Source organism: Mobula birostris, chromosome 7 (assembly GCF_030028105.1).
Source record: "Mobula birostris isolate sMobBir1 chromosome 7, sMobBir1.hap1, whole genome shotgun sequence".
Lineage (NCBI taxonomy): Eukaryota > Metazoa > Chordata > Chondrichthyes > Myliobatiformes > Myliobatidae > Mobula > Mobula birostris.
In genome coordinates this window covers 172,499,889-172,512,511 of record NC_092376.1, presented here as the reverse complement: position 1 = coordinate 172,512,511, position 12,623 = coordinate 172,499,889, and the positions used below count along the sequence as shown (strand labels likewise).

Below are 12,623 nucleotides of genomic sequence, written 5' to 3'. Positions count from 1 at the left end.
GCTGTTATCACATCCTTGATAACTGACTCCAGCAGTTTACCCACCACCGACGTTAGGCTAACTGGTCTATAATTCCCCGGTTTCTCTCTCCCTCCTTTTTTAAAAAGTGGAGTTACATTAGCCACCCTCCAATCCTCAGGAACTAGTCCAGAATCTAACGAGTTTTGAAAAATTATCACTAAAGCATCCACTATTTCTTGGGCTACTTCCTTAAGCACCCTGGGATGCAGACCATCTGGCCCTGGGGATTTATCTGCCTTCAATCCCTTCAATTTACCTAACACCACTTCCCTACTAACATGTATTTTGCTCAGTTCCTCCATCTCACTGGACCCTCTGTCCCCTACTATTTCTGGAAGATTATTTATGTCCTCCTTAGTGAAGACAGAACCAAAGTAATTATGCAATTGGTCTGCCATGTCCTTGCTCCCCATAATCAATTCACCTGTTTCTGTCTGCAGGGGACCTACATTTGTCTTTACCAGTCTTTTCCTTTTTACATATCTATAAAAGCTTTTACAGTCCGTTTTTATGTTTCCTGCCAGTTTTCTCTCATAATCTTTTTTCCCCTTCCTAATTAAGCCCTTTGTCCTCCTCTGCTGAACTCTGAATTTTTCCCAGTCCTCAGGTGAGCCACTTTCTCTGGCTAATTTGTATGCTTCTTCTTTGGAGTTGATACTATCCCTAATTTCTCTTGTCAGCCACGGGTGCACTACCTTCCTTGATTTATTCTTTTGCCAAACTGGGATGAACAATTGTTGTAGTTCATCCATGCAACCTTTAAAAGCTTGCCATTGCATATCCACCATCAATCCTTTAAGTGTCATTTGCCAGTCTATCTTAGCTAATTCACGTCTCATACCTTCAAAGTTACCCCTCTTTAAGTTCAGAACCTTTGTTTCTGAATTAACTATGTCACTCTCCATCTTAATGAAGAATTCCACCACATTATGGTCACTCTTACCCAAGGGGCCTCTCACGACAAGATTGCTAATTAACCCTTCCTCATTGCTCAAAACCCAGTCCAGAATAGCCTGCTCTCTAGTTGGTTCCTCGACATGTTGGTTCAAAAAACCATCCCGCATACATTCCAAGAAATCCTCTTCCTCAGCACCTTTACCAATTTGGTTCACCCAATCCACATGTAGATTGAAGTCACCCATTATAACTGCTGTTCCTTTATTGCACACATTTCTAATTTCCTGTTTAATACCATCTCCGACCTCACTACTACTGTTAGGTGGCCTGTACACAACTCCCACCAGCGTCTTCTGCCCCTTAGTGTTACGCAGCTCTACCCGTATCGATTCCACATCTTCCCGGCTTATGTCCTTCCTTTCTATTGCGTTAATCTCTTCTTTAACCAGCAACGCCACCCCACCTCCCCTTCCTTCATGTCTATCTCTCCTGAATATTGAATATCCCTGAACGTTGAGCTCCCATCCCTGGTCACCCTGGAGCCTTGTCTCTGTGATCCCAACTATATCATAATCATTAATAACAATCTGCACTTTCAATTCATCCACCTTATTACGAATGCTCCTTGCATTGACACACAAAGCCTTCAGGCGCTCTTTTACAACTCTCTTAGCCCTTATACAATTATGCTGAAAAGTGGCCCTTTTTAATGCTTGCCCTGGATTTGTCGGCCTGCCACTTTTACTTTTCTCCATAGTACTTTTTGTTTCTACCCTCACTTTACACCCCTCTGTCTCTCTGCACTGGTTCCCATCCCCCTGTAGTGAACTAACCTCCTCACGCCTAGCCTCGTTAATTTGATTCCCACCCCCCAACCATTCTAGTTTAAAGTCACCTCAGTAGCCCCCGCTAATCTCCCTGCCAGGATATTGGAACATATTTCGGAGACTAAAGTCAAAGACGGACGGTTTGTAAAAATTACAGGAAGAATAGAAGGTACAGAAATAACATTGCTGAATGTTTATGCTCCTCCAGGTTGTGAATGGTCATTTTATAGACACATTTTTGATCTAATGGTCAGTTCTCAAGGGGTAGTAAATTGTGGAGGGGATTTTAATATTAGATTAAATCCTGTATTAGATTCTTCAAGAACAGTTACCCAGAATAAACCTCTGACTTGGAAAATGAATTTATTGATGGAGGAGTTGGGAATTATAGATGTGTGGAGGGAATTACACCCCACTAGTAAAGATTATACACATTACTCTTTCCCTCATTCAGCCTATTCAAGGATAGACTATTTCTTTATCTTTAATACAGATAGACTCAGGACAAAAAACTGTAATATTGCAATAATTGATCTGTTGGATCATAGCCCAGTCTCTATGTCTCTAATCCTGGAAAGGAAATGAGGAAAACACTATGGAGGTTAAATTCACATATACTCAATAACCCAAAAGTAATGGAGAGATTAAGGGGAGATATCAAAGAATATCTAGACCTTAATGACACGGGAGAAACATCACCAGTGACCTTATGGGATACATTGAAAGCTGTACTGAGAGGGAAAATTATTTCCATTACCACTCACGTGAAAAAAATCAATGCACAAAAATTAGCAGACCTTCAAGGAAAATTAAAACAACTTCAAGTTGTAGATAGCAACAAAAGTAATTCAAATCTTAAACAGGAAATTAGGAAATTGCAAAGTGAAATTGACGATATTTATACATTGGAAACTCAAAGAAATTTTCTTTACCTGAGACAAAAGAATTATGAAGTAGGAGGTAAATCAGCTAGATTATTAGCATATAAATTATGAAAACAACAAGCAGACAATACAATTCATAAAATAAAGAATCCAAAGACAAAGCTTGTGGAGAGTACAATAGGGAAAATTCAAGAGAGTTTTGAAACATATTATCGAGAGCTGTACTCCCAACCCCGGGCCTGCAGTGAGCCCTATATAGACACTTTACTGAATTCTTTAGATCTACCTAAACTTACAGATTTATAAAATGAAAGTTTATTAGAACCAGTAACTGCCAAAGAACTGAATGTGGCCATCTCTAGGTTAAAGGCTGGAAAGTCCCCGGGTTCTGATGGGTTTACCTCAGAGTGGTACAAATCGCTGAAGTCACAGTTAGCCCCGTTACTACTTAACACCTTTAATTGGATCTTGCAGAGAGGAGAAACTCCACCTTCCTGGAGAGAAGCAATTATTTCAGTTATTCCTAAAGAGAGTAAAGATAAACTAGAATGTGGCAATTATCGGCCAATTAGTGTTCTTAATTTAGATTACAAACTATTTACATCTATATTAGCGCGCAGATTGGAAAAGCTTTTACCTGGCCTAATCCATTTAGACCAGACTGGATTTATTCAGCAAAGACAAACACAGGACAACATAAGGAGAACTCTACACATATTAGAACAGGTTAATAAGAACAAGACAGAGACAATGGTAGTAGGATTAGATGCTGAGAAAGCTTTTGATTCGGTTAGTTGGGCATTCCTATACAGAGTGTTAGGAAGATTCGGCTTTCAAGAAAAGTTTATTAAAGTAATTCAGACTCTATACGACAGCCCTACAGCCTGAATTAAGATAAATGGGGACCTCTCTGACTCCTTCATCTTAGAGAGAGGCACTAGACAGAGATGCCCAATTTCTCCTCTCCTTTTTGTGCTATATATTGAACCGCTTGCCCAACTAATAAGACAGTGCGAAATTGTAAAAGGTATCAAGGTGGCAGGGATTGAACAGAAAGTGGCGTTATTCGCAGATGATGTTTTGGTCTATCTGAGTGAACCAGAAAAATCATTTATAGGATTGTTTACACTGTTGGATGACTTTGGGAAAATATCAGGTTATAAAATAAATGTAAAGAAAACGCAGGTTATGTCCCTAAATTATACACCATCCAAAAAATTGCAGGATACATATGATCTTAAGTGGGAAGCTAAATCATTAAAATATTTAGGAATAACCCTGCCGAAGGATCTTTCAACGCTGTCACAGGTAAATTATGGGCCATTAATCTCAGAGATAAAAGCAGATATGCATGGGTGGAATCTTATCCCTTTTTTAAGTTTAAATTCAAGGATAAATACTATAAAAATGAATATTCTTCCTCGGTTACTCTGTCTTTTCCGTACTTTACCTATGGAAGTGGATGATAATCAATTCAGGGAATGGGACAAGTGGATTCCCCGCTTCATTTGGCAAGGAAAGAAACCTAGAATTCGATATAACACCATACAGTTAGGGAAGGAAGGAGGAGGTATGGTTCTTCCTTGCCTGAGAAATTATTTTTATGCCTCACAGATAACCCCTCTGTTATATTGGTGTAATAGGGAATATAAGGCTAGATGGAAGGAAATAGAATTTGGATTAGTTGACAGTTTTCCTCTACAGGCCTCAATAGCTGACAAAGGATTGATGGCCCAATTGGAAAAATTTAAAAACAGTTGGATAAATCTTACATTAAAAGTATGGCAGAAGGTGGTTAATTCGTGTGGAATTAATAACATGTTAAAACTCTTCAGATGGTGTGCATATGATACCGAATTCCTTCCCAACAGAGGAGATAAAAGATTTGAACTATGGATAAAGAAAGGTCTTACAACCTACCTCTCATTTATAGATAAAAGAGTATTACAAAGTTTCCAAATCCTGCAGGACAAACATGGCCTAGAACACAATGACTTTTTTAGGTACCTTCAAGTACGAAACTATGTTAACCAGAGTTGTAGATATACAGACCTATCAACAGTAGAATTAGAATTTTTCAAGATTCTGAATTCGGCTTGCAGTTCAATACCTAGTAAATCAGTTTCTCGATTATATAATGCACTCTCCCATGCTAAAAAGGTAAACACATTGTATATTAAAGAGAAGTGGGAGAAAGAAGTGAGGTTGGTACTTTCAGAGGAGGCTTGGGGGGAAATCTGCAGCTTTCAATGGTCCTCGACTAATTCTTTGACTTGGAGAGAACATTGTTGGAAAAATATTATAAGATACTTCAAGACCCCATATCAGGAAAAATATAAAGATACAAACGTGACGTGTTGGAGAAGGTGTGGCTCCAAGGAGGCAAATCATTTTCATATTTTCTGGGAACACACATCAAAGTTGCTGGTGAACGCAGCAGGCCAGGCAGCATCTGTAGGAAGAGGTGCAGTCGACGTTTCAGGCCGAGACCCTTCGTCAGGACTAACTGAAGGAAGAGTGAGTAAGGGATTTGAAAGTTGGAGGGGGAGGGGGAGATCCAAAATGATAGGAGAAGACAGGAGGGGGAGGGATAGAGCCAAGAGCTGGATAGGTGATAGGCAAAAGGGGATACGAGAGGATCATGGGACAGGAGGTCCGGGAAGAAAGACGGGGGAAGGGGATGGCGTTTTTGCAAGAGACTGGGTGAGAAGAGGAATGGTCCAGATAGCTGTGAGAGTCAGTAGGCTTATAGTAGACATCAGTGGATAACCTATCTCCAGAGACAGAGACAGAAAGATCTAGAAAGGGGAGGGAGGTGTCGGAAATGGACCAGGTAAACTTGAGGGCAGGGTGAAAGTTGGAGGCAAAGTTAATAAAGTCAACGAGTTCTGCATGCGTGCAGGAAGCAGTGCCAATGCAGTCATCGATGTAGCGAAGGAAAAGTGGGGGACAGATACCAGAATAGGCATGGAACATAGATTGTTCCACAAACCCAACAAAAAGGCAGGCATAGCTAGGACCCATACGGGTGCCCATAGCTACACCTTTAGTTTGGAGGAAGTGGGAGGAGCCAAAGGAGAAATTATTAAGAGTAAGGACTAATTCCGCTAGATGGAGCAGAGTGGTGGTAGAGGGGAACTGATTAGGTCTGGAATCCAAAAAGAAGCGTAGAGCTTTAAGACCTTCCTGATGGGGGATGGAAGTATATAAAGACTGGACATCCATGGTGAAAATAAAGCGGTGGGGGCCAGGGAACTTAAAATCATCGAAAAGTTTAAGAGCGTGAGAAGTGTCACGAACATAGGTCGGAAGGGATTGAACAAGGGGTATTTTCTGGGATTGCCCTAAGTTAAGTATATATTGGGAAGGTATTCTTAGAACATTAGTTAAGGTACTTAGGTCCCAGATACCTCTGAACTTTGAGACGCTCTATTTGGGGCATGTATTGTTTCTTGAACAGAAGGAAGATATAAAGTTGCTGCAGGCCCTCTTAGCGGCAAGTAAGAAATCAATCACTAGAAAGTGGCTAAATCCAATACCACCTACATTAGAAGATTGGCACGAAATTATCTTGGAAATATTTAAAATGGAAAAGTTGACTTACTCCCTGAGAATTCAAAAAGAAAAATTTTATCAAATCTGGAATAAATGGATTGAATATATAACCCCAATGCGAGCAGACTTTAGATGACTGCTCTTCTCATCAACACAGTAATATTGCTAACATAAGCACCCCTAGTCTAAATGTTCACTGTTTTTGTTTTCTTTTGGAAAATAGAGAATTAATACAAGTAAAGGAAAAGATTTGGGAAAGGGATAAAAAATGATAAAATTAAGTAAATAAGTACATAGGGATTGGATAATTATGTCTGGGGGCAGGAGCAAGCTTGAACAAGTTAGGATATAAACACCTACAATGGTTGTTACATAGACTTACATACAACATTTTGGACCAGTAGAAATGGTCCGGAAGAGATATATGGAAACTATTATTACTATTTTTCTTAACAACTAATACCATTATCTAGCCTAATAGATTAGAATTACCACTGTACATAATTATCTATTTAAGTGTCTAATTTCCTTTTATCTCATCTCAATGTGTACTTAAGAATGTATAAATAATTATAGTTTTATACATATAAAAAAATGGAAAAGATTATACGTGTGAAAAAAGTACATGATACTTGTGAATTCCTTATCCAAATAAAAATAAAATTTAAAAAAAAAGCAAACAACAAAAGTCAATAGACTCTGACATGGTTCCGGAGGACTGGAAGATTGCAAATGTCACTCCGCTATTTAAGAAGGGGACAAGGAAGCAAAAAGGAAATTATAGACCTGTTAGCTTGACATCGGTGGTTGGGAAGTTGTTGGAGTCGATTGTCAAGGATGAGGTTACGGAGTACCTGGAGGCATATGACAAGATAGGCAGAACTCAGCGTGGTTTCCTTAAAGGAAAATCCTGCCTGACAAACCTATTGCAATTTTTTGAGGAAATTACAAGTAGGCTAGACAAGGGAGATGCAGTGGATGTTGTATATTTGGATTTTCAGAAGGCCTTTGACAAGGTGCCACCCATGAGGCTACTTAACAAGATAAGAGCCCATGGAATTACGGGAAAGTTACATACGTAGATAGAGCGTTGGCTGATTGGCAGGAAACAGAGGGTGGGAATAAAGGGATCCCATTCTGGTTGGCTGCTGGTTACCAGTGGTGTTCCACAGGGGTCCGTGTTGGGGCCACTTCTTTTTACATTGTACATCAACAATTTGGATTATGGAATAGATGGCTTTGTGGCTAAGTTTGCTGATGATATAAAGATAGGTGGAGGGGCTGGTCGTGCTGAGGAAATGAAGAGTCTGCAGAGAGACTTGAATAGATTCGAAGAATGGGCAAAGGAGTGGCAAATGAAATACAATGTTGGAAAGTGTATGGTTATGCACTTTGGCAGAAAAAATAAATGGGCAGACTATTATTTAAAGGGGGAGAGAATTCAAAGTTCTGAGATGCAACAGGACTTGGGAGTCCTCGTGCAGGATACCTTTAAGGTTAACCTCCAGGTTGAGTCAGTGCTGAAGAAGGTGAATGCAATGTTGGCATTCATTTCTAGAGGAATAGAGTATAGGAACAGGGATGTGATGTTGAGGCTCTACAAGGCACTGGCAAGACCTCACTTGGAGTACTGTGGGCAGCTTTGGGCTCTTTATTTAAGAAAGGGTGTGCTGATGTTGGAGAGGGTTCAGAGAAGATTCACTAGAATGATTCCGGGAATGAGAGGGTTAACATATGAGGAACGTTGGACTGCTCTTGGACTGTACTACTTGGAGTTTAGAAGAATGAGGGGGGACCTCATAGAAACATTTCGAATGTTGATGGGCATGGACAGAGTGGATGTGGCAAAGTTGTTTCTATGGTGGGGGAGTCTAGTACGAGAGGGCATGACTTAAGGATTGAAGGGCGCCCATTCAGAACAGAGATGCGAAGAAATTTTTTTCAGCCAGAGGATGGTGAATCTGTGGAAATCGTTGCCACGGGCAGCAGTGGAGGCCAAGTTATTGGATGTATTTAAGGCAGAGATTGATAGGTATCTAAGTAGCCAGGGCATCAAAGGTCATGGTGAGAAGGTGGGGTAGTGGGACTAAATGGGAGAATGGATCAGCTCATGATAAAATGGCGGAGCGGACTCGATGGGCCGAATAGCTGACTTCTGCTCCTTTGTCTTATATTTTAAAAAATTACATTAATTAAGTAGTACAAAAGAGGGGAAATATACTGAGGTAGTGTCCATGGATTTATTGTCCTTCAGAAATCTGATGGAGGGTAAGAACCTGTTCCTGAATCATTGAGTATGTTTTCAGGCTCCTGTACCACCTCCTCGATGGTAGTAATGAGAAGAGGACATGGGTGATGGGGGTCCTTAAAGATGGATGCCATTTTCTTGAGGCATCGCCTTTTGAAGATATCCTTGATGCTGGGGTGGTTAGTTTACAGTTTTCTGCCGCTTTTTCTGATCCTGTGCTTTGGAGCCTCCAGTTGGAATGTTCTCCACGAAATATTTGTAGAAATCTGCCATGTCTACCAATTTCCTCAAACTCCTCATGAAATATTGCTGCTGTCATGCCTTCTTTGTAATTGCATCAATATGTTGGGCCCAAGATAGATCTTCTGAGACGTTGACACCCAGGAAGTTAAAACTGCTCACTCGTTCCACTGCAGATCCCTCGATGAGGACTGGTGCGTGGTCCTTCAACGTATGCTTCCGGAATGTCCGGGGTTGGTGGGCGAGTCGGTGAAGAATATAGACAGAGTCCATGGAGGGGAGACAAGTTTCCTAGTTGTGCTGAGCTATTTCCACAACCCTCTGCAGTTTCTTGTCGTTGCAGGCAGAGCAGTTGCCATACCAAGCCGAGGTGCATTCAGACATGATGTTTCTGTGGAGGTTTTGGAGAGGGTGTAGCCTGGATTAGAGAGAAAGAGAAGTTGGATGTATCTGGACTGTTAGAAGCTGAGGGGAGATTGTATAGAAGTCTATAAATTATGAAAGGCATGCATAGAGTAGACGGAATTTTTCTCTCAGAGCCGAGATGTCAGATACTAGATGGCACAGATTTAAGGCCATAAGATATAGGAGCAGTATTGGGCCATTTGGCCCATCGAGTCTGATCTGCTATTTCATCATGGCCGATCCATTTTTCCCCAGCCCCAATCTTCTTTCTTCCCCTCAAACCCTTCATACTCTGACTAATGAAGAATCTATCAACCTTTGCCTTAAATAATATATATATGTATGTATGTATATATGCTTGACCTCCACAGCTGCCTGTGGCAATGAATTCCACAAATTCACCACTCCCTGGCTAAAGAATTTCCTCCCCGTCTCTGTCCTAAAAGGACACACCTCTATTCTGAGGCGGTCTCCTCTGGTCCTAGACTCCCCCACTACAGGAAACATCCTGTCCACATCCACTCTATCTAGGCCTTTCACTATTTGATACGTTCAATGGGTCACCCCTCATTCTTCTGAATTCCCATGAATACAGAATAAATTCCAGAGGGGCAAGTATAAGGTAAATTTGTGGCAAGTTTCTTTACTCACAGGGAGGTGGGTGCCCAGACCATGCTGAAGTTCCCACAGTGCTATTGGGGTAGGATTTCCAGGGTTTAGATCCTGTCACGATATATCTCCCAAGTCCTGATGGTGCATGACTTGGAACGGTGCAGGGACATTGTTTAAGGAAGTTTAATAGTAGTTCTCTTGTCGGATGTCCCAATTGTTAATTGTGGGAAGCTGAGGGATCACAGTCAAACCTATCAAATATTGAAAGGCCGAGACAGAGAGAGTCTGTGGAGGACAAGTCAGTTAAAGTGGAGGTTAATAGGTTCTTGATTAGTCAGGGTGTCAAAGGTTACAGGGAGAAGGCAGGACAGTTGGGTTGAGAGGGATAATTAATCAGCCACGTTGGAATGGCAGAGCAGACTCGATGGGCTAAATGGCCTGATTTTGCTCTTATGCCTTATGGTTGTGGAGAGCAGATATGTAGTTATTGGAGGGATGGGAGTGGTAGATACCCCCATTGTGGCCCCTCTGCCCTGCCCTCACAAGTGTTTACTGGTGCTGAGCTCTGCACAATGCTTCAGGTATTTTGGTAATGACATTGATTTGTCTCCATCCCCTCCAGGTCACGGATCCCCCTCCCACCGGTACATTGCGACCTCACGATGCCCGCCTGGACTGCTCACGCCTGGAAAGGATGGGAATTGGACAGAGGACCCCATTCCGGCTGGGCCTGAAACGCTGTCTTTGGCCCTTTCTCCGTGACAAGCAATGGCAGCAGACGGTCTTTCACTAAGATGGTGAATTGAGTCGGTGCTGGGGGAGGTGGTAGGAGGGGAGATTACATGCAAAAGCAGTGTTTGGAAGGTTTCGGCGACACCGCCCCCGACCGGAAGCTGATCCTGGGCACTGTGTGCCGTTACTTGTCTGTACATTCGGGTTTACCTGCCCAGGTAAATCCTACAGCGAATGCGTGCGCTCTACGAATAGTTCCTGTCCACCCCTACTCTGTAATTGTGTCTGTTTTGAGTGGAAGCTTCTGTTTTGCACAAATTCTATCTGAGGTACCCAGCCAACATTATAGTTGGAATCGAACAACCCGCCCTCTGAGAGGGGAAGTGGTTCAGGGTGTTGTGTAAGTGGTGATGGTTGGCTCCCTTCTGTCTCTCCCGTGCTGCTTCTCTCTGCCTGTGGGACCACAGCCAGCTCACTTTCAGTCCCAGCTGTATCCTCACCGCCGTAGGTACAAACTGTTGGAACTGATGGGAGGAGGGGCCTAGTGCGTTTGACTTTCTCTCCCTTCCCAAACCCAACCCACCAGAAAAACATCAGTTTCCCTTTCAGCCAAAAGTCCTGACTGGTGCCAGCCTGCTCAACATTGAGGCTGTTCAGCTGGCGCCTGCTGTCCAAGAGACAAAGACGAGGAGCAGGTTCAGACCCCTGAGTCCCCGCTAAGTGCACCTCCATCGGTAGCGTGGCTGATGTCTACCTCATCCTCTCTCCTGTCTATTCTTGAATGTACTCAGTCACTGAACAGTCTCGGGGATGGCCCGTTTAAAGACCCTGAATTCTCCCATTCTCAGCCCAGAGCAACAGTGTGTATTCCTGGCAGCATCCTGTCAAATCCCACACTCCAGTAACTGTAGATCATCCTCCAACTCAGAACAGCCCCCTTGTCCCTTGTCCCAGACATCATGGCCCAGAGTACACTCTGTCCTCCCCTTCACGGACACAGGAGTTTCATTTCCTGAAACAGTCCCCTTGTCCCGGACATTGTGGAACAATTCCCTCATTTCAGACATCAGTCCCTGGGTCCCATACCCTGCCCTGTTTTCTCGGAAATGCACTCTTTCCCCTCCCCTTGCGGACACTGGAATTCCATCAGTCCCAGAGTATTCTTTGCCTTCCCCTGGTTTCTCGGAGTTGCACTCTTTCCTCTCCCCTCGCAGACGCAGGAATTCCATCAGCCCCAGATATCGGTCCTGGAGTATTTTCTGCCCTGCCCTGGTTTCTCGGAGTTGCACTCTGTGCTGGTCTAGTGAAGTCACATATCCCTGCCCTACTCCCTGTCTCCAGCCGATCTGATGCACCATTATTTAGCCATTTCTGACAGTTTGAAACATATTTTCCTATGTTGCTCGTAATAAACTGCGGGTTTGTATTTTCCCACCTGTCAGCATCCATTCCCAAATCACACTCCAGAGCTCTCTTTCTTGCTACTGAACATGGGAAGCACAGATTTGGTTCACTTCAGAGACATGACCCCTGATACTGTTCTTCTCCACACTTCCTACAGGCAATGATTTAAATAAAAACGGTTGTGTTTTTATACCGGAGATTCTCTCTTACCTGTATCGCATACAGCTCATCCACACTCTACTTTGTAAACTGGTGAATTGTGCTGATTTTCGCCTTTCTGCAGTCTCCTCGTTGACCTGTCTTCCCAACCCTAGAACTCACTGCCGTGAGAGAGGGAGCTTCACTCTGTCTCTGACCCCAGGTGTGTGTGATGGGATGGTGTGGGGGTAGCTTTACTCTGTGTCTGAACACAGGAGTCTTTGATGGGACAGTGTGGAGGGAGCTTCACTCTGTCTGACCCTAGGAGTGTGTGATGGGGCAGTGTGGAGGGAGCTTCACTCTGTGTATTGAGGGAGCTTCAGTCTGTGTCTGATTCCGGGGGTGTGTGATGGAACAGTGTGGAGGGAGTTTCACTCTTTGATCCCGGGAGTGTGTGATGGGACAGTGTGGAGGGAGATTCACTCTCTGTCTGACCCTAGGAGTGTGTGATGAGATGGTGTGGAGGGATCATCACTGTATGTCTGACCCCGGGAGAGTATGATGGGACAGTGGAGGTGGCAGAAGGGGGTGTTATAAAAGGTGATATGATTCACAGATGTAATGGTGACGTATCCCAGTGGGTGTGATAAAAAGTCCCGG

At 43.1% G+C, this 12,623-nt stretch overlaps 1 protein-coding gene across 1 annotated transcript in view; it reads left to right on the top strand.

Moving 5' to 3' along the window:
• mat2b (methionine adenosyltransferase 2 non-catalytic beta subunit methionine) overlaps window positions 1-12,017 on the top strand; it is a 63,038-nt gene extending 51,021 nt beyond the window's left edge. Inside the window, exon 7 of the mRNA XM_072264088.1 lies at window positions 10,312-12,017. Coding sequence (XP_072120189.1) covers window positions 10,312-10,482 — 171 coding nt within the window. The 3' untranslated portion in view covers window positions 10,483-12,017. The remainder of the gene's footprint in view (window positions 1-10,311) is intronic.
• The last annotated feature ends 606 nt before the right edge of the window (window positions 12,018-12,623 follow it).